This window comes from Pelophylax lessonae, assembly GCF_965119305.1.
Source record: "Pelophylax lessonae genome assembly, chromosome: 3".
In the NCBI taxonomy this organism is placed as follows: domain Eukaryota; kingdom Metazoa; phylum Chordata; class Amphibia; order Anura; family Ranidae; genus Pelophylax; species Pelophylax lessonae.
The window spans coordinates 546,983,530-547,004,933 of record NC_138770.1 but is presented as its reverse complement, the minus strand read 5'-3'; the positions used below and the strand labels follow the sequence as shown (position 1 = coordinate 547,004,933).

General features: G+C 42.0%; 1 protein-coding gene across 1 annotated transcript in view; it reads left to right on the top strand.

Moving 5' to 3' along the window:
- The window catches only part of FNDC1 (fibronectin type III domain containing 1), a 304,707-nt gene that overhangs the window by 158,989 nt on the left and 124,314 nt on the right, over positions 1–21,404 (top strand). The window contains exons 5-6 of the mRNA XM_082249137.1: positions 8,032–8,219; positions 12,037–12,144. Coding sequence (XP_082105263.1) covers positions 8,032–8,219; positions 12,037–12,144 — 296 coding nt within the window. The remainder of the gene's footprint in view (positions 1–8,031; positions 8,220–12,036; positions 12,145–21,404) is intronic.

Below are 21,404 nucleotides of genomic sequence, written 5' to 3'. Positions count from 1 at the left end.
AATTTTGATTTTTACATTTTTTTTGGGGGGAATTTCATATAAAAAAAAGGGAAAAATATTGCTATTTTTGCAAAATTTACGCTCTTTTTTTGTTTATAGCGCGTGATCAAAAAATCGCACAGGTGATCAAATACCGCCAAAAGAAAGCTCTGTTTGTGGGAAAAAAAGGACGCCAAATTCGTTTAGGTACAGCGTCGCACGACCGCGCAATTGTCCGTTAAAGTCACGCAGTGCCGAATCGCAAAATACCCTCTGGTCGTTTAGCAGCCAAATCCTCCGGGGCTTAAGTGGTTAAAATTCCTTTAACCATTTGCCGACCAGCCGCTCTATTACGCGAAACAACGTACCTGTACGTCGCTTCGTGTAACAGATAGTGGGGGCACACGCGCGCCGCCAGAGGTGCGCACATGCGCTGATTTGCCAGAGGAGGAGCCAATCAGAGGGTCCGGTGGACGTGATGGAGATAGAATGGCAGTTTGCCTATGTAAACAAGGTTCTGTCAGAGATGAACACAGGGATCCTGGGTTCCTCCTATTTAGGAACACAGGTTTCTGTGTGCATCCAGTACATCCCCCCACAGTTAGAAAGCATGCACAGTAACAGCAAATATGCACAATAACAGTGCATATTTTTAGCACTGATTACTGTATTAGTATCACTGATCCCCTCAAAAGTGTCAGTTAGGTGTCAGATTTGTCCACCGCAATGTCCCAATCCCACTAAAAATCGCTGATCACCGCCATTACTAGTAAAAAAAAAAAAAATATATATATATATGTAAATGAAATAAATCTATCCCCAAGTTTGTAGACGCAATAACTTTTGCGCAAACGAACCAATATTTTAGGATTTTTTTTAACCAAAAATATGTGGCAGAATACAAATTGGCCTAAATTGATGAAAAAATATGATTTTTTTAATGTTCTCATTGGGAATATTTTATAGCAGAAAGTCAAAAATATTGTTTTTTTTTTCAGAATATTTTTTTATTATAGCGTTAAAAATAAAAACCGCAGAGATGATCAAATACCACCAAAAGAAAGCTCTATTTGTGGGGAAAAAAGGCTTCAATTTTATTTCGGTACAACCACGCAATTGTCAGTTAAATTAATGCAGTGCAAGTTTGCAAACAATGGCCTGGTCATTAAGGGGAAAAAAAACCTTACGGTCCTTAACCGCTTGCCGACTGCGCACAGTATATTTACTGCGGCAGTCAGCTCCGGCCAGGCAGAGTGACGTAGATCTAGCCTGTCACCGGGTTTTGAGCCAATAGCGGGCGAGCGCCCGCCCGCTGAGGCGGGGCGCCCGCCTCGGCTTGTTCACAGAGGAGTCCGGTCACACTACGATCGTTGGTAGAGCGGGAGAAAGGCAGACGGCTTATGTAAACAAGCCGACTGTCATTCTCCCCTGTGTAAAAATGGAGATCAGACGGTTCTATTGTGTAGAACCGTTGATCTCTGTTTTTACAATAGGAGACATGTCCCATCACAGTTAGAAACACGCCCTTAGGACACACTTAACCCCTCCCTCTCCAATACAGTTAACCCCTTCCCCGCCAGTGTCATTTTTACAGTAACAGTGCATATGTATAGCACTGATTACTGCAGTAATGTCACTGGTACCCCCAAAAGTGTCAAAAATGTCAGTCAAGGGTCCGATCTGTCCGCTGCAATGTCGCAGTACCGCAAAAAAAAATCGCAGATCGCCACCATTACTCGTTAAAAAAAAAACCACCAAAAATGACAAAAATCTTTCCCTTTGTTAGTAAACGCAGTAACTTTTGCGCAAACCAAACAAAATACGCTTTTTGCGATTTTTTTTTTTGCAAACATATGTAGCATAAAACAAATTGGCTGAAAATGTTAAAAAATTTTGATTTTTACATTTTTTTTGGGGTCAATTTCATATAAAATAAAGTGAAAAATATTATTTTTGCAAAATTTACGCTCTTTTTTTGTTTATAATAAAAATATATAAAAATGACGTGAAATTCGTTTAGGTACAGCGTCGCACGTCCGCGCAATTGTGCGTTAAAGTCACGCAGTAAAAAATCGCAAAAACCCCCTGGTCAGGAAGGGGGTAAAATCTTCCGGGGCTTAAGTGGTTAAAGTGGTTGTAAACTCTCCAACCCCACTTCAGCACATTGCAATTCATTGCTGCCTGTAAAAGTCTCCTTTCTTGTTTCAATCTTCTTGCAATCAGCCCCCCAATGTTTGATTACGTCACCAGCGCATGCGCTACCCGTCCTGTGATTTACGGCACGCTCTGTGTGCCGTCTCCCCATTAACAGCATGCCGTATACAAAAGTTCTGCTTTCTGCGGCACAGCTTTGAGGACTCACGAGACTGGGCATTCATTCTCAGCTTCCTGGTTAACCCCTTGTGACCGTGTGATGTCACACGGGGAGTAAACCAGGGCATCCTAGAGACTCCTATACCGTCAATCATTTGCAGCTTACAACCTTGAATGACAGCCGCAAAACAAAATAGGTATAACACATGGTGGAGCCTGGTTGCTGTAGTAACGTCAGGTTGAGAAAGAGGCTTGGATAATACATGGTCGCGCATGCGCCAGATTTAAGCAGGGGAAACAAGGAAGGGCGGAAATAACATCCAAACAGGAATCAGAGAACAGTACTCAAGATGGCGAAGCCTAATCCCGAAAGACACATTTTTTACAAACTACTAAAAAATAGTAAGTAAGAAGAAATTGTCCATACATTATACTATGCAATGATTGTAAATGCATTTTCAAATTACAGTAGATGGAACTGCAATAGGGAATGCAGAGTTTACTTCCGCTTTAAAGTGGTTGTAAATCCCAGTCATGAAATTTGCATTAAGCACATACTGTATATCTGTAGTTTTTACTTGCCTCTCTTCAAAGCTCTAAGACCCGGTTCACACTGATGCGAGTGCTGGGTTCGCATGTAATGTCGGAGCGCACTGCTCCGACATTACATGCGATCAGCTGTGCGGTGCGAGTTTAGCCATACAGTTTGTATGGCTAAATTTGCATCGCACCCGGTGCAAACACGCACAGGAGGCATTTTTGCAGCCGCATCAGGATCGGATCGCACAGCGGTTCACACTTGTGCGATCCCATCCTGTGCGAACTGCACGATCGCACTGCGATATGCGATCAAACTGGAGGTGTCGTTAAGATTACATTGACACCCCCAGCGTATCGCATATGGCAGTGTGAACTGCCGGGGGTGCGTGTGCGATGCGGGAAAAGGCTGCGAATTCGCAGCCTTCCCGCATCGCAATAGTGTGACCCGAGCCTTAGTGTTATTTGTGGTGCTTTGTTCCTCTGTTATCAGCATAAGTCACTCACTTCTGAGAAGTTTTTCCGACACATGAGATAACACGAGCTAACAATTGTGTCAGGGAGGGAGCTAAGCACACACCTTCTCTATTCAGAATAAAGCTCTGCACATTCCTTCATTCCTCTGCCTATGTGGAGAGGGGGGTGGGAGGGTGTCCCTTTCCTCCAATCAGCTCATACACAGTGTAGCTGCAGTTCTCCGCCCTCTCCTCTGTACTCCTCACAGATGCAAAAGGATTTTATCACAAACTAGCACTTTGAAGGGTTCTAGAAAAGAGAAGACTGCAGTTAAACAAGTAAAACTTATGTAGGAGAGTTTGTGTATTATTTCAGGCTATTCAATTCACTGGGTATATGTGAGGGTAAATTTACAATTACTTTAATGTCCACAAGTGCTATGGAAGCAGAAAAAGAAGATTTCATATAAAGGCCCCAATAAATCATACATACTTTCTATCTTTATTCATGTGTTTTTACCATTTTTAAACTTCGGTTATAAAGTCAACATGCATTCATATAGATTGCTATACAGTGCATAATCAACAATTGACAGACCTGTTGCATATAAAAGCTATGGCTGCATTTAGTGACAGTATTGATAAATCCACAGGGACAATATTAATATGGACGTAGGATCAAAATCAGGCATTATGCCAAAAAATACATAATTTTTTCTAAATACTTTTAATTGTACATAAAAGAAAGTGCAGCACTAGAAAAAAATTGTAAAAAACACTACTGAAACAGAAAAAATAAGTCCATTTAGTAATATGTGCAAGAAGCAAGTCCCAGGCAGATGATCCACGTGAGTCAAGGAATATGCACCACCCAGAAAACCATGCCAGGTACAAATATGGTATCAACTTCACACCCTAGGTGAGTAATAAAATCTGCTTATCAGAACCAGTAGACCACTATGTTATAGGTGGTCACTTCAAGTACAAGGGAATTTGGTCTCCTTCAAAACCATGCAGCCTGGAACCACTCAGAAAAGCTCACTAGACTACAAGGTGTAAGACAAAAGAGGTGTTAGGGCATGTATAGGTCAGCCATGCTGTATAGGTTCTGTCCAGATGGAAGGTTACAGTGTACGGTATTTCACTTTGCTGGCCGTGTCCATGGTGTCCAGAGCTCTGGGGCAGTGGGCGGGAGTATGACTATTAATTGTACGCAAGGAAAACATGTGAAAATACTGACCTGAAAGATCATTAGTTTATCTATTGTCCCTTTTTTTTCTGAGAGTAATGGTTGACTAGTAAGTATCGGTTTATAGAGATACATTTTCTACTCGTCAGCACTGGTTGTACTGGAAACAATCTGGTGCAAGCATGTAAAAATATTATACTGCATTAGGTATAGATAGGGAAACCAATATGTGATGAAGAAGCAAAGCCTATTAAAATGGTAGTAAACCCTAAAATGTCATTTGTACCTACACGTAAGTTTACAATTAGGCTTTCCTGTAGGTACAGTGAAACTTGCTCCGTTTTTAGAGATATTCACAGTGGCAACAGCCTGTGTTGTCACCAGACCATGAGCAGTGTGCTCTGCATTTAGGAGAGAGAGCGTGCTGTCAATGCACAAAGCACTGTGCTCCAATTGTGATGACATTATGATGTCATCATGGCCCGGCCATTGAAACAGCAAGGGAGCATGAACCCAGAAGAAAGACCGAGTGAATATAGAAGCGCACTGCTGGAGGGCTCCATTTAAATGGTAAGCCTGTCATAATGTGCTAGTATGTGGTATATAGTAGCAGATCATGGTATTAACCACTTTACGTCTGCCTGCGGTAATATTACTACGGCAAAGTGGCTCTTTATCGTCTGACGACGTAGTACTACGTCGTCAGACACTCCCCTTTCTCCGAGGCGCGCGTGCCGCCGGAGGCTCGCTCCCGCTGTATTCAGTCACGCCGGGAGTCGGGCCAGGGGAGGAGCAGCGGTGATTGCCGCTGCTCTTCCCCGATCGTCGGGGATCTAGTGTGACATATTTATTGGACATTTTTACCACTGTCCATCCTGAAGAATACTATTGTGTGCTTGCAGCTGCCAGCAGGAAGCAGAGGAGGGAAACTGGCAGCATTGTGTGGCCGGGGAGGGGGGCACATGGGGGGGCCTAGGTAGCAGGGGGAAATGTATGGTGCAGAGTGAAGGTGATCGGTATGTCTCTCTCTGCAGCAGCTAAAAGCTGGTGGGAGGAAGAGGAGAAGAAGCTGTCTTTTAGCTGCCAATCACAGTCACCCTCCCTGCCCACATATGCTTCACCCTGCTGCCTGGACCCCCATGCTGGCCTGGGCCCCATACAAGAGGGCCAGCAGTACCCCCCTATCCACAGCCCTGCTTGCAGTGTGGAAGACCCACTGCAGAGGTACATTTTTGAAAATTCCAGGAGATAAGCTTTATTAAGTTTTTTTTTTTTTTTTTTTTTTTTTATTCTGTGTCCCTGTTGAAGAGATTTACGATCACTTTCTGATTGGAAAGGGAGGGGAAATTTCACCTACAGGGGAACAGACAGCAATAAAAAACTGGCAGGCTAACTCTTCCCTGCTCCATCCAAATTAAAATAAAAATCTTTATTTGCTTTAGTCACTTATTTTGTAATGCTGGTATTTGCAATTTGTATTTTCCTCCTTTTATCTAACACTGCTTCTGGGAAGACACAATGATGAAGTGGCATAAGAGGGCTGCGGTTCTGTGTAAACTTTGGAAGGAAACAAAGACAAGGAGCTGTCCAACATCCAGTACTGACAGTTGCATTCTTTAAGATTATCTGTCTGTTGATTTAACTCCACACATAAAATGGTTACTTATAAGGCATACTTTAATGTAGGGGCAGCATCAGTTTCTTTTTATTGGCTAAGTACACTTTCCGCAAGTAAAGAAAATGGCTAGAACGGGATTAAAATCTTAAGCAATGCTATCAGCCTTTCCAGTTTTCTTTAGTAAACTACAAACACCCATTGCCAAAGTTTAAAAAATAAGAGAAGGAGAAAGGTTTTTGTAGATAAAATCAGGAGAGCAGCATCTGGTGAAAATGCTGCTCCTCTATGGATACAGTACAGTCTAGGGCAGTGATGGCGAACCTTGGCACCCCAGATGCTTTGGAACTACATTTCCCATGATGCTCAACCACTGCAGAGTGCATGAGCATCATGGGAAATGTAGTTTCAAAACATCTGGGGTGCCAAGGTTTGCCATCACTGGTCTAGGGCATGAAGTGCATTACTAGAGGAATCACCAAGTTAAAATAAGGAGTAAAAAAAAAAACATGAAAAAGAAAACAAATGCATCCATGACATCTAAGGACTAAGCAGCCCTGATCCTCCTCTTCTCAGGTCCCCCACCGGCGTTCCTGGCTCCTCTTATTCTTGTTGTGCTACCACAGAAATTTGCCTCCTGTGGTGTCACACCTGCGACCTGCGTGCTTGATCCTGAGCTGTGATGCCTGCATCTATAGGTACAGACAGCATCCCCTGCTCCCTCATCACAGGATTTGATTGACAGCAGCAGGAAAAATCTTCTGTCTTTAGAATCACTTTACTATTCATGATCCATGCATTCATGAGTAATGCAGATAGTACTTAAGACTAGACATTTGCAATTTGTTTTGGCCAAATTTTTCGTTATTCAGAGATTTGGTTGTATCCGAATCTCTGAATGAAATAGTAACGAATAGTAAGGAATTTAATTGAAATCTGTTAAAATTTGTTTTGTTTATTCGTTTTCTAACGAATTTCAACTTTTCAAAACAATTCGGATCAGTCGAAAAACGACGACTAATCCGAATTTTGTGTGGCTGGTTGTTAAGGTTGTTAAGAATGTAGAGAGAAAGAATGCTGTTAAAAATAAAATAAAAAATGACGGCATTTGCCCGGCAATAGAAAAATGTTAAAAAAAACCCGCCAAAGGTCACCCCCAAAAATCCATACCAGATCCTTATCCAAGCATGCAGCCTGGCAGGTCAGAAAAGGGGGGGATGAGTGAGCGCCCGCCCTAAACCACACCAGGCCAAATGCCCTTCAACATGGGGAGGGGTGGGTTCTATGGGGCGGGGGGGCTCTGCGCCCCCTACCCCAAAACACCTTGTCCCAAAGTTGATGGGGACGAGGGCCTCTTCCCAACAACCCTTGCCTGTGGCTGTCGGGGCCTGAAGGTGGGGGGGCTTATTGGAATCTGGAAACCCCCCCTACGTGAATGAGTATTGGGTACATCGTACCCGTACTCATTCACCAAAAAAGTGTCAAAAAGTAAAAACCACAGGAAACAGTTTTTGACAAGTCCTTTATTAAAAAAGAAAAAAGAAAAAAAAAATAGTGTCCCTCGATGTAAATCCATCGTCCATCACGCTGCCCACCAACCCGAAAAATAGAAAAATTGCAAAAAACGCTTTGCCTCCTAAGAGGCTACCCGCTGTATGCCCTCTCTTCGGCTTTGACAGTTCTTATATAGGTGGGGGGGTCACCCGGTTACATCGTCCGGTGACACTGCCCCGTTCTGATGTCATGTGAAAAGCAGATAAACGCATTGTCAAGGGAAGTTTAATACCTGTGTCACATTTAAACATGCATGCACTCAACAACAAAAATATATAGGCTGCTATTTGGATAGGGAGGAGTGAGATTATAGCCATAGTAAATGCCATTTCATTTTTGTCGCCCTTTATAATCCACCTCAAACCTTAATAGACACTTTTATTTTACAGACGTTACACAATTCGCTATCGAGAAAAGGGAGAGTCTGCACGTTGGGATTACAAGGATATAAATACTCGACGCGTGCTGGTAGACAAGCTAAATCCTGATGCTATGTATGAATTTTCCGTCCGTATTTCTCAAGGAGATCAAGATGGCCAGTGGAGCTCCTCAATTTTTCAAAGAACTCCAGAATCTGGTAAGTCTTATTTAAGTGTAAAAAATACCTAACCCTGTTAAGAGAAATAAAATAAATAAATATATGGTAATGGAGAAGTTTTTTTACAAGAAGCAATGACACTGAGGTAAGGGCTGTGTAGGATAAATAGAAAGCTTTTTTATTTCTCCAAAAGTAGGTTAATGCTATATTGGTATACAGAGGAGCCGGAATTTAGAAAAAAAAAAGTGAACTTAGCCTTTAACCACTTAAGAACCGGAAGGTTTTACCCCCTTAATAACCAGGCCCTTTTTTGCGATACGGCACTGCAATATTTTAACTGACAATTGCGCGGTCCTGTGACGCTGTTCCCAAATAAAATTGATGTCCTTTTTTTCCCACGAATAGAGCTTTCTTTTGGTGGTATTTGATTACTTCTGCGTTTTTTATTTTTTGCACTATAAAAAAAGAGCGACAATTCTGAAAAAAAAAAAAAAATATATATATATATATATATATATATATATATATATATATATATATATATATATATTTTTTTTTTTTTTTTTTTACTCTCTGCTCTAAAACATTCCCAATAAAAAAAAGTTTAAAATCATTTTTTTTCATCAATTTAGGCCAATATGTATTCTGCTACATATTTTTGGTAAACAAAATCCCAATAAGTGTATATTGATGGGTTTGCACAAAAGTTATTGCATCCACAAACTAGGGGATAGATTTATGTAATTTTTATTTATTTATTTACTAGTAATGGCGGCGATCAGTGATTTTTAGCGGGACTGCGACATTGCGTAGGACAGATCGGACACTTAACCACTTAAGCCCCGGAAGATTTTACCCCCTTCCTGACCAGGGCCTATTTTGCGATTCGGCACTGCGTGATTTTAACGGACAATTACGTGGTCGCGCGACGCTGTACCTAAACAAATTTGGCGTCCTTTTTTTTCCACAAACAGAGCTTTCTTTTGGTGGTATTTGATCACCTGTGCGATTTTTTGATCATGCGCTATAAACATAAAAACAGCGTCAATTTTGAAAAAATAACAATATTTTTCACATTTTTTTATATGAAATTCCCCCCAAAAAAATGTAAAAATCAAATTGTTTTAACATTTTAGGCCAATTTTTTTTTTTTTTACCATATGTTTGGTAAAAAAAATCGCAAAAAGCGTATTTTGATTGGTTTGCGCAAAAGTTATTGTGTTTACTAACAAAGGGAGAGATTTTTGTAATTTTTGTTGTTTTTTTTTAACGCGTAATGGCGGCGATCTGCGATTTTTTTGCGGGACTGCGACATTGGGGCGGACAGATCGGATCCTTGACTGACATTTTTGACACTTTTGGGGTTACCAGTGACATTACTACAGTAATCAGTGCTATACATATGCACTGTTACTGTAAAAATTACACTGGCAGTGAAGGAGTTAACTGTATTGGAGAGGGAGGGGTTAAGTGTGTCCTAGGGGCAGGATTCTAACTGTGATTGGCTGTGGCTTGATATGTAAGAACAGTGATCAACGGTCCTACATAGTAGAACCGTTTGATCACTATTCTTACACAGGGAGAACTGACAGGCGGCTTTGTTTACACTAGCCGCCTGCCTTTCTCCCGCTGTCATGGATGATCGCGAGTGCCCAGCGGAAATCGGGTCCACCGGGCACACGTGCGGGGGGGTCCGTGACCGAGCGGGAGCGCGCATCCGGCGGCGCGCGCTCGTTCCCAAAACCCTTACAGGCTAGCGATGTAGCCCTACGACGCTCTGCCTGTGAGGGGCTGACTGCCGACGTAAATAGTCGTGCGGCAGTCGGCAAGTGGTTAACTGACATTTTTGAAATTTTTGGGGTGACCAGTGACATTACTACAGTAATCAGTGCTAAACATATGCACTGTTACTGTACTAATGACACTGGCAAGGAAGGGGGTTAACACCAGGGGCGATCAAAGAGTTAAATGTGTGCCTAGAGGATGCTTTCTAGCTGTGTGGGGGCTGTAATCACTGGATGAACACAGAGACCTGTGTTCCTAAATAGGAAGAACACAGGATCCCTGTGTTCATCACTGACAAAACAGCGGTCTGTCGTGTTTACATAGGTAGACCGCCGTTCTGTCTCCATGGGGAGTGATCGCAGGTGCCCGGCGGACAGTAATACTCAGAGATGTATAGTAACTAAGTAGAACTACTTCACTACTGTACTTAAGTACCGAAAGGCGGTATCTGTACTTTCCTGGAGTAGAATTTTTTTCTCCTACTTCCACTTTTACTTCACTACATTTTTTTCGATGATTTCAATACTTCTACTCCAATATTTTTTGTTTGTGCTGCATAGTTACTCGTTACAATTATAAAAATTACCACTGCAAGAACAGTAGATGGCAGGTTTCATGAAGCTCAAAACATGTGTATTATCAGCGCATACGAAAATAAATGCTACTGTATGTATAAATAAAAGCTGCATTTGAAATAATAAAAAACAATATGATGTTCAAACTTTTGACTTCTTTCTTTAATAACTACATAACACAGTACTTGTACTTTTACTTTCAGTACTTGAGTAACAATTTTCTTTTCAAAACTACAGGTACTTTTACTTTCAGTACTTGAGTAGCAAAATTTTTTAAAAAACTACTTGCAATACTTAAGTACAAAAAATGTTGAATACTTTAGTACTTCTACTCAAGTCACTTTTTGATCGAGCACTTCCACTTCTACTCAAGTCACTTTTTGATCGAGCACTTGTACTGTATGGGTTTTGAGTACTTTATACAACTCTGGTAATATTACTGCGGCAGGTCGGCTCCCCTGGGTCCAGCAACGTAGACCTACGTCACTGGACTGCTAGTGATTCCGGCAGCACGCGCGCCCCGCCGGAGCCGCACTCCCGCTGTGTTTAGACACAGCTGGAGTCCGGCCACGGGAGGAGCAGCTCAGATTGCCGCCTTCCTCCCCGGATCATCAGGGAAACGGTGAGAAGACCCGTCTGCTTTTGTAAACAAAGCAGGCAGATCTTCTCAGTGACAGACAGGAAGAGATCAGCAGATTTAGCATAGCTGAAACTGCGATCTCTGTGTCTGTCACAGAACCCCCCCACACACACACACGTCAGTAAGCATGAGGCATACATTTAACTCCTTGATCACCCACAGTATTAACCCCTTCCCTGCCGTGTCATTATTACAGTAACAGTGCATATTTTTAGCACTGATTACTGTAGTAATGTCACTGGTCCCCCCAAAAGTGTCAAAAATGTCAGTTAGGGGTCCGATCTGTCCGCCACAATGTCACAGTCCCGCAAAAAAAACGCAGATCGCCGCCATTACTAGTAAAAAAAAAACTATAAAAAAATATTTTCCGTAGTTAGTAAACGTGATAACTTTTGCGCAAAACAATCAAAATACGCTTGTTGCGATTTTTTTTTACCAAAAATAGGTAGCAGAAAACAAATTGGCATAAAATGTAAAAAAAATTAGATTTTTAAATTTTTATTTTGGAAATGCCATATTGCAGAATGTGAAAATATTGTGTTTTTTTTCAAAATTGTCGCTGTTTTTTGTTTAAAGCGCAAAAATTTAAAATCGCACAGGTGATCAAATACCACCAAAAGAAAGCTCTATTTGTGGGAAAAAAAGGACGTAAATTAAATTTTGGTACAGCATCACATGACCACGCAATTGTCCGTTAAAATAACGCAGTGCCGAATCGCAAAATAGGGCCTGGTCAGAAATAGGGCAAATCCTTCCGGTCTTAAAGTGGTTAAAATGAAAATTGCAGACAATAACAATGTTTTATGTGTTAAATGCCCTGTCATGCTTTAACTGGTCCTTCATATTTTTTTCAAAGCTCCAACCACTGCACCAGAGAACCTGTATGTGGAATCAATAAACGGCAAAAATACAGCTGTGACTGTCACATGGGATGAACTTTCTGATTCAGCTGGAAAGATAAAAGGTAAATTGTGCAGAACATAAAAATGATTTTCCAAATATCATTGCTAATATCTATGTTGGGTTTTTTTTTTTTTTTTTTTTTTTTAATAGCAGGCTTACAGCCTTAGACTTCTTTATTTGCTAAAAGGGCTTTTTGACTAAAGTATTGCTTTAAGGCCCCTTTTCACGCAGACAGTCCATTTCCAATTGACCGCCCCATAGAGAACAGGGGGCTGTGTCCGTGTCCACTCTGCATAGCGGAGCAGACATGGACCTGTCATCTGCCTGCTCAGTGGGGATCAGCGGAGAGATCAGCAGGGATCCCGCTCGGTCTTTAAACAATATTTAAATACTAACTATACTAGTAATCAAATTAAAAAGGGCTATAACATAAACAAGAATAACAAATTCATTGTTGCACAGTAACAAATTCACTTGTAAAAAAATACTTATTTTTTGATAGTAGTATAACTAACATTCAGTCTTGAGCTTCCAGCAACAAAGAAATGGCCCCTGCCACCATCTAAAACTGGCCTTCACAGCAAGAAGCACATGGAAGGGCAAACGCATGAAAGAGAAAACCAGAGAAAATTCCCAGCTCAACTCACCAACCAGTCTGCTTACCAACCAAATTAACCTGTCCAACAGTATGCGATCTTTGTTACTAGTGTGAATGTTGGTGGTGGGACACACTGGACACCTTTGCTGCCATTGTGCTATGTGATGGGTGCCCAGGGTGCCCCTGTGCTTGTGCGTTTGCAAATGTGTGCTAACAAAACCCCTGTTTTTAACGCATACGGTTGGTAAGCAGACTAGTTGGTGAGTTGAGCTGGGAATTTTCTCTGGTTTTGTCTTTCTTGAGCCTCCAGAAGTTGCTGTAGCAGCTCAGGCTCCCAAGCAGTACACACCTGCTTTTAATAAATAGGGTTTAAATGTTTTTTTCATGATATAACCTTTATCAGATTAAGCACTTAAAGACCAAGCCTATTTCCGACATTTGTTGCTTACATGTTAAAATAAGTATTTGTTGCTAGAAAAATACTTAGATCCCCCAAACATTATATTTATATTTTTTTTTAGCAGAGACTCTGGAGAATACAATGGCGGTCTTTACACTATTTTATGTCACACGGTACTTGCACAGCAGTCTTTCAAATGCAATTTGTTTGGATAAAATACACTTCACTGATTTAAAAAAACTAAACAGTAAATTTGGCCAAGTTATTTTCCATAATGTGAAAGATGATGTTATGCCGAGTAAATAGATACCTAACATGCCATGCTTTAAAACTGAGCATACTCTTGAAATGGCGACAAACTACAGTACTTAAAAATATCTAAAGGCAACAGTTTAACATTTTTAACGGTTACCAGTTTAGAGTTACAGAGAAGGTTTTTTGCTCCAACTATTGCTCTTGCTCTAACAATCGCGGTGATACCTCACATGTGTGATTTGAACACTGTTTACATTTGTGGGCGCGACTTATGTATGCGTTTTCTTTGTCGCACAAGCAGACGGGGACAGGGGCGCTTTAAAAAAAAAAAAATTGTATTTCTTTTCTGATCACTGATCACTTTTATTGCTGTCACAAGGAATGTAACATTAATAGGCAATGACAGGTACTCTTTATGGAGGGATCTGGGGTCTAAAAGACCCCAAACCCCTCCTCTGTACTTCAAAGTATTCAAAACGGCAAAATTATTGTTTTTGAATACTTTGGATTCTTTTAAATCGGCACCGTTAGCTGCTGAGTAAACCGGAAGTGACATCATGGTGTTGCTTCTGGGTTACTACATCAGAGACTTGACCAAAGCCAATTCCGGCTTCTTTCAGGACTCTGGCGAGCCAGTGGATGTGCCGGCTGGTAGCTCGGGTCTCCCGGTGGGATAGGAGACCCAGGAGGAGCGGCAGAAGGCGACGGGAGGGGGGGACTCTTGCTGCTTGTGATAATGGGCGAGCGGCTGCTTAGCCTCATTGGTTGTTATCACTTGAAAGCCCACCATTTGCTCTAAAAAACAGTACTGGGGTGGTTACCCTAGCTGCAGCCATCACCACAGTACAACCACTTCCTCAAAATGACATACAGGTACATGATATTGCGGGAAGTGGTGAATGCTGACTGACAGGATCACGCTCTCTATATTTGCATACTGAAACAGACCTTTTCAAAGCCTCTGTGCAACAGTGACCTATACGGGTGCTCTATCCCATTGTGGTGGGCCACACATGTGGCTCTTTGCAGTCCAATGCGCTTCCCTATCCACCCTTTGCGGGAGTATGGAAATACCCTTTTCTTGTGGGATGACCCTCTAGCCATGGATATGTCTTCTGGTTTCTAGACACTTATCGCAAATATGACATCACAGACCCCCTAAGGAAGACCTTACTTCATAGGTTGAAATGCGTTTGGGTTCTCTGACTCTATGTGATGATCTGTAATTGTGATTGTGATGCTTTTCAGCAATGCCTTACTGCCATATTTGGTTGTAACCATAGCTCATAACTTTCGTTTTGAAATTTAAAATTATTTTTTTTTACTAATAAAGATGGAATATTTTATATACTTATAGTCCTATTATTATTACTTTTTGCTGCCATAAAACCCCTGGGGGTCTTTTCCTGTTTTCTTATAGATATATTGGGGTGTGCAGCCTCTCCATAATATGTGTTGTCCCTTTCTTGTGGTGTTTGGGGTTTACCTGGTTACTCTGTGCTTTGGATTGATTTTGGTTATGACTTAGGCCTCATGCACTATGGACGTTTTTACAGTTGCTCCTAGGGAAGTCTGCCATCTTTTTTTTTCCTGTCTCAATACTCCCCTGCATGTTATGTCAATGCACACATAGGCTTTGCAGCATTTAGTGGCAGGAGAGTTTAAAGGCAGGAAAAAAATCCCACTGCCAGTGCGTTCAGGAGCAGCAGATTTTGGATAGAAAAAAACCCTTGACTGCACTTGAAAAGGCTAAAAGTTGCTAAACAGGCCTAGCACTAGGCCTAACACTAAACGCTAGGTACGTTTAGTGTTTGAGCATTAATTAATTTCAATGGCCAAAATATTTATTCTGGCCGATTAAATTAATTAACGCCCAAGAGCATGACGTCTGTAAAAGCTCCTAAAAGCTTGTTAAAGCTTTAGACACTATTACAAATTCTAGGCATTTTTTTCTGCAAAAAACACGGCTGGCTTCTAGGAGAGTTAGGGTCCTTTCACACGAACGGTGCACTCGGCGGACTCAGTTTTTCTCAGCGGGGATCTATCTGCCGATCCCTGCTGAGCTGGCGGATAACAGCTTACTTTGCAGAGACGGAGCTGTCAGATCCCCGCTCTCCTCTATAAGAGATCGGATGAAAATGGACCGCCTGTCCGTTTTAATCCGATCCGATCCTCCAGACAGATGGAAAATAGGGTTTCCATCCGTCTGGATTTCACGAACAGGATCGGATCGAATCGGATAGAACCGGGTGTCAGCGGAGATGTCACCGCTGACATCCGCTGCTCCATAGAGGTGCATGGAGCATCCGATCAAGTCCGCCTGAAAAAATGACAGGCGCACCTGATCGGAAAGCCCGTGTGAAAGGGGCCTAAATTAATGTCCTCTGTGCATGAGCCCTTACTCATTACTACTACATACACTACTACTGACTGACAGATTCTATTTCCTGCCTGTCCTGCTACTTGTTTTTCAACAACTTTCTGTTCCGTCTGCTTTTACCTCCAGCCTGTCTGACCTTTTTTTCATCCCCATTTCTGTACCATAATGCACCAGAATGCACAAAAACTTACCTGCATCATTTTTAACAATGCAGTACACCACAATACAGAGTAGTGTGTGCTGCAACACAGGTGCTTTGGATGTATAACCATACAGTCAAAATTGTAAATTTGATATGCTGTACATATAGGGGATGATAGATGATAATATAAAGAGCTTTTGTAAATAAAAATTTAGGGCAGCCGAATGCAATTTTGTATTAAAGGGAACGATTTTGGTAAGATCACTAGATTTTACAACTCCCGGGGTGTTGGATTCATACACATGTAGCACAATTCCCAGCCGTTTTGCTGGCTGTGAGTCCCCCTGGGTCTCCAGGTGCAACAAAAGTACCTTTGAGCATGTTCTCCAAGTGTGAGTACTGAGACAATGATCAGTCCAGTATCTTTGGGTTTTTGTATTTATTTTGTAACTTGGATAGGAGAAGGGATGAGTGGGATACTCCTGGAACTAAAGTATGCACAATTTGGCGGTGACACTTAAATATTGCTGTTTGGCGCTGACTTGGCGCTGGCTGAATGCCCATCAACGCTGACTTGACGCTGGTTAACGCTGACCAGGTGCCTGCTAACGCTGAATTGACTTGGGACTGCTTTCTGTCTAAAGGAGTCCTCTTCGAGCTCCCCTAAGCACTCCTGCTGAGGTAGCTACTTGAATATACTGCTGCACTGCTGAACACTTCAGGGCCCGGCACCCTTTTTCTCACTACTAGTCTTCAGGGCTTAGACACTGGCACCCCCTTTCTAAGCCACCACTACTGGTTAGCTGGCTCCCAGATCCCTTTGACCTTCTGTAGTGGTCCCCTATCTCAGGCAGACCCCTGGGCAGTTTCGAGTACTCACAACACTGTTTTTCCAGGAAACCTCCGCCCAGCAGCTCCACTCGGTCCACAGCACTCTGGATCCTTCTTGCAGCCCAGCTCAGCCTCCGGTCCTCTAGGCCGACCGCCCAGGACACACTTGCTTCCTCTGACAGGAGGAGAGACAGCCGTCAGCCTCCTCCTGGGACTCTGCTTCCCACCAAAGACACACTGTCATGTGCTCCCCTCAGGCTTATACCCAATCCCAGGGTGCATTATGGCAAACTCCGCCCACTGAGATAGATATAAGCCCTGGTGTGCTATTGGCTAGGTTTCCTTCACTGTCCAACAAGAACCCTCATTGGATACAGTAGGGAGACTCCCCACCTGGAAACACATGACAGCCTAACTAAATGATCAGGCCCCCCTGATAAGCAGACAGGGCCAAATATATGCTCTTTCCTAACACCTACCTAGGAGGGTGTTACACACAAGAGAAGTTGAATACAGAAAGCTTTGCTCTGCTAACATGATTTGCCTGCCCTGAAATGTACAATTGTCATAAATGGACAGGATAGCGGAAAAAAAAAGATAAACCAGGAGCTTTTTACAACCTCTCTTGAGCCGATATCATATGCAAATTGTACCTTGCATTCATTTGACAGCTTTTGTGTTAGTATAAAATTCCTGCTGTTGAAGATTCAAAGAATATAATGTCATAGTGTAGGACTTTCAGAGCAGGGGTATCAAACGCAATTTCATTCCGGGCCGTATCAGCATTATGATCGTCCTCAAAGGAATGGTTGTATCTGTAAGATGAGATGTCCAGGGGCTCCTCACATCAGGTGTAAGGAGCCCCCACACCCTCGCTTACAATAGTGCACCTCCTTACCTTGTGCTGCTGGGAAGAAGCTGGGGGCGTTGCTGGGTAGAAAGTACAGGATCTGGAGGAGGATCAGAGGAGGGCTGGAGCTCTCCTGTAGCTACAGGAGATGGGGGAGGGCCACATGAATTGGCCTGGATGGGCCTTGTGTTTGACACATGTGATTTAGATTATAGTGTATATAGTACATGTATGGTTGGCTAGGAGAGACTTAATATGGGAAAATAGCTGGAAACATCTGTATAATACTGTGATACTTGTTTAAACGTTTGCTGGCTTCAACACTTTGCCTGTCTGAGTATCTTATCGTTGAGTATTGAATTTCATTATTTTGGATTATCATACCCCTAGAGGCCTGAACTGACAGTCTTGCCAAATGAATCATCAGTGGTATTCCACCCCTTTCATTTAGTTTCCAGCAACACATTTTAAAGAAGAAAAAAAAGGGGCATTATATAGGGCCTTGGGTTTACAACAAACTAAATTTGAAATTTGGGAAATTGAGTGTGCCTTCATTGAATGTATTCTTTTTTAATCACTTGCCGACTGCCCGCCGTAATATTACTGTGGCAGGGTGGCTCAGCTGTGTCCAGTCACGTAGTACTATGTGACTGGAATGCACGTGGTTTCGGCGACGCGATTGCCGCTGCCCTCCCGCGATCGTCCGAGAGAACCGTGAGAAGACCCGCCTGCTTATGTAAACACAGCAGGCAGATCTTCTGTCAGACAGAACCTGCCTGTCACAGAACCCCCCCCCCCCCCACACACACACAGTCAGTAAGCATATTAGGCATACATTTAACCCCTTTGATCACCCCCAGTATTAACCCCTTCCCTGCCAGTGTCATTTATACATTAACAGTGCATATTATTTAGCACTGATTACTGTATTAGTGTCACTTCTCCCCAAAAAGTGTCAAAAATGTCAGTTAGGGGTCCGATCTGTCCGCTGCAATGTCGCAGCCCCGCTAAAAATTGCAGATTGCCGCCATTACTAATAAAAAAAAATAAAATAAATAAAAAGTCCAAAAATCTATCCCGTAGTTTGTAAGCGCTATAACTTTTGCGCAAACCAATTGAAATATGCTTTTTGGGATTTTTTTTTACCAATAATATGTAGCAGAATACAATTTGGCCTAAACTGATAAAAAAAATTTTATTGGGAATGTTTTATAGCTGAAAGTAAAAAATATGGCGTTTTTTTCAAAATTGTCGCTCTTTTTTTGTTTATAAAAATTGCAGAGGTGATCAAATACCACCAAAAGAAAGCTCTATTTGTGGGAAAAAAAGGACATCAATTGTATTTTGGTACAGCGTGTTGCTTGACGTGCAATTTTCCGTTAAAATAACGCAGTGCCGATTCGCAAAAAATAACCTGGTCATTAAGGGGGTAAAACCTCCTGGGGTTGAAGTGGTTAATTAATTTTCTCTAAATTTCCTTTATTTGCTTGCATGCATTTGTTGCATGCCAAAGGTAGTGATCCTGAGCAATACTACGGACCAATTTTACATTCATTTTTACCAAAAATTCCCCTTGAACGTCTGTTTAAAGGTTATGAGAAAGTACGAGATTCTGTAAAATAAAGATGTATTTGTTTTTTTTTTTTTGAGCATAAAGAGATAGCAGGTGACAGTGCTTGTCACAGTCTTAGTGATTTACTATGGTAATACAAGGGATGGTGTTGGTGCTTGCGCGCATGTGGATAAGTGCAGCAAAATATTTCAGATAATCTGCATTTTTGCAATATTTGTATTGGACATAATAACCCTTAGGCAGTGGGTCAGTCAAATGTCATCACCATACATTCTATACAGACATTTTCAAGATCTATACAAACATTAATATCATAAGAAATCCCAAAGGTATGTATTGCAGCTTATACCTACTGTTTATAAAAGTTTTTTTTTTAATGTTTGTTTGGCAATCTCACATTCTTGTAGGTAAACAGAGAATGCAATAAGATATTACCAGCACAGAGATACCAGTGCCACCAGAACTTTTTTCATCATTCTCTTCCCTTTGTGATTATATTGTCCTTTTCCCCAGCATGATTTTGTTTCCTACTAGTCCTTTTTGTCTTTCTCAACCTTTCTCAATCATTACCTGGTGTATAAACACGAAACGTTTGTTATTGTAGTGTGAACGGGGCAGTTCACCCAAAACGTATATTTCACCTCTGTTAGATGCTGGAGAGTTAGGGCTCAAGCACACTGTATCGCGGAAAAAAAGCTGCTTTTTACAGGCGTTTGAACTTTTTTTTCTCTGCCTTTAACAATCTTATCCAGTATACTTCTAGGGACTCTGTTGACGAAATTTCCGTGCTTGAGTTCCCAGGTCGGCTTCCCTGCATCGTTCTTTATAAATGTATATGTAGCGCTATTTTGATCACTCTTGGCGGCTACTGGGGTATGATGACGCCACCTGTGCAGTATTTAGGAGCAGAGTCTGAATAATCTGTGTGATCAGGACAGGATTTATAGTAAGCGCCAGTGCCTCCACTCAATCAGGGGTTGTGATTAGCAAGTGAAATCCCAATTGAGAAAACATATCCATATAGACAGTAATCCACACAGCGAGTGTTTAAATGTCCATGTATTGAAGAAATAACATTCAGTGAACCATACAACATAAGATATTTTCCTATTAGCAACATGAAATCATTAGCAGTGTCTCTGTGTGTCTCAGTGAGGGGATGTTACAGCACTTACAGTCTGTTCTCCAGCAGGACAATGTCTGTGTCTCCTCATGTCTCTCTTTTTCCCAGTCTTACCCAGAAATCCTCGCTCTGCCCTTTTTTGATGATCTCATCCTTCTTGCAGAGAGAGAAAGAGAGCACAGCAGCCATATTGACAAAGGGCAAAAACAAAGACTGCATAACAGGAATACACACTTGAAAGATGGGCAAAGAAATTATCACATCACTACATATATATTTATATTATAGAGGCTGCTACAGGAGGTGTTGCAACATCGAAACTAGACGAATAGAAACATACTTGGAATTATGGGGGGGCGATCTCATTTTTGTATTTAACCATTTCCCACGACCTGGTGTATATATGTGGCCTCTCTGTGGTTGGGTTTTAACTCTGTGTGGTCGCATATATGCTTCCCTAGTTAAAGACTTTATGTGTGCTGAGAGCACGCTCCTACCACAGCAATGAATGGGTACCAAAAAGCTCCCGATGCATACTTATGATCAGGAGTTTTCTGATGATGTGATCACTGCGATTGCCAATCGCCCATCTCCGCCTCCTAGCATTTAGATGCCCTTAAAGGACTGGAAGGCAACTGCGGGAAGGGGTTGAAGTGGACTACATTGTATCTGAGCACCAACTATCAAAAACGCTATTTAATTCATTTTTATTATTATTTTATTATTAAAGAATAATTACCCATCCATCCATGTCACCAAAACTCACTTTGAAAAACACCCCCTAGCATTTCTGGCTGTGGTCATCTTGAGTAAGGGCAGATGATTGATGTAGGATTTACTTCCTAGAACCAGGGCTTTTTTTCAGCGGGAACGTGGGGGAATGCAGTTCCGGCACCTTACAGAACTGAATGTATGTATGTAATGTATGTTGCTGGGGGTCAGTTGTTGCTGGGAGGGAGGTACTCTAGAGGAAGGGGTCTATTGATGCTGGCTACTGAAGAACCTTTTGTTCCTGGAAGGGATCTATTTTCGCAGGGGGGGGTCTATTGTTGCTGGTAGGGATCTATTTTTGCTGGGGGTGAATCTTATGTTGCAGGGGGTCAATTGTTGCTGGCAGGGATGTACTGTTGAGGGAGGGGTATTTGTTGCTAGCTGCTGGAGGATCTATT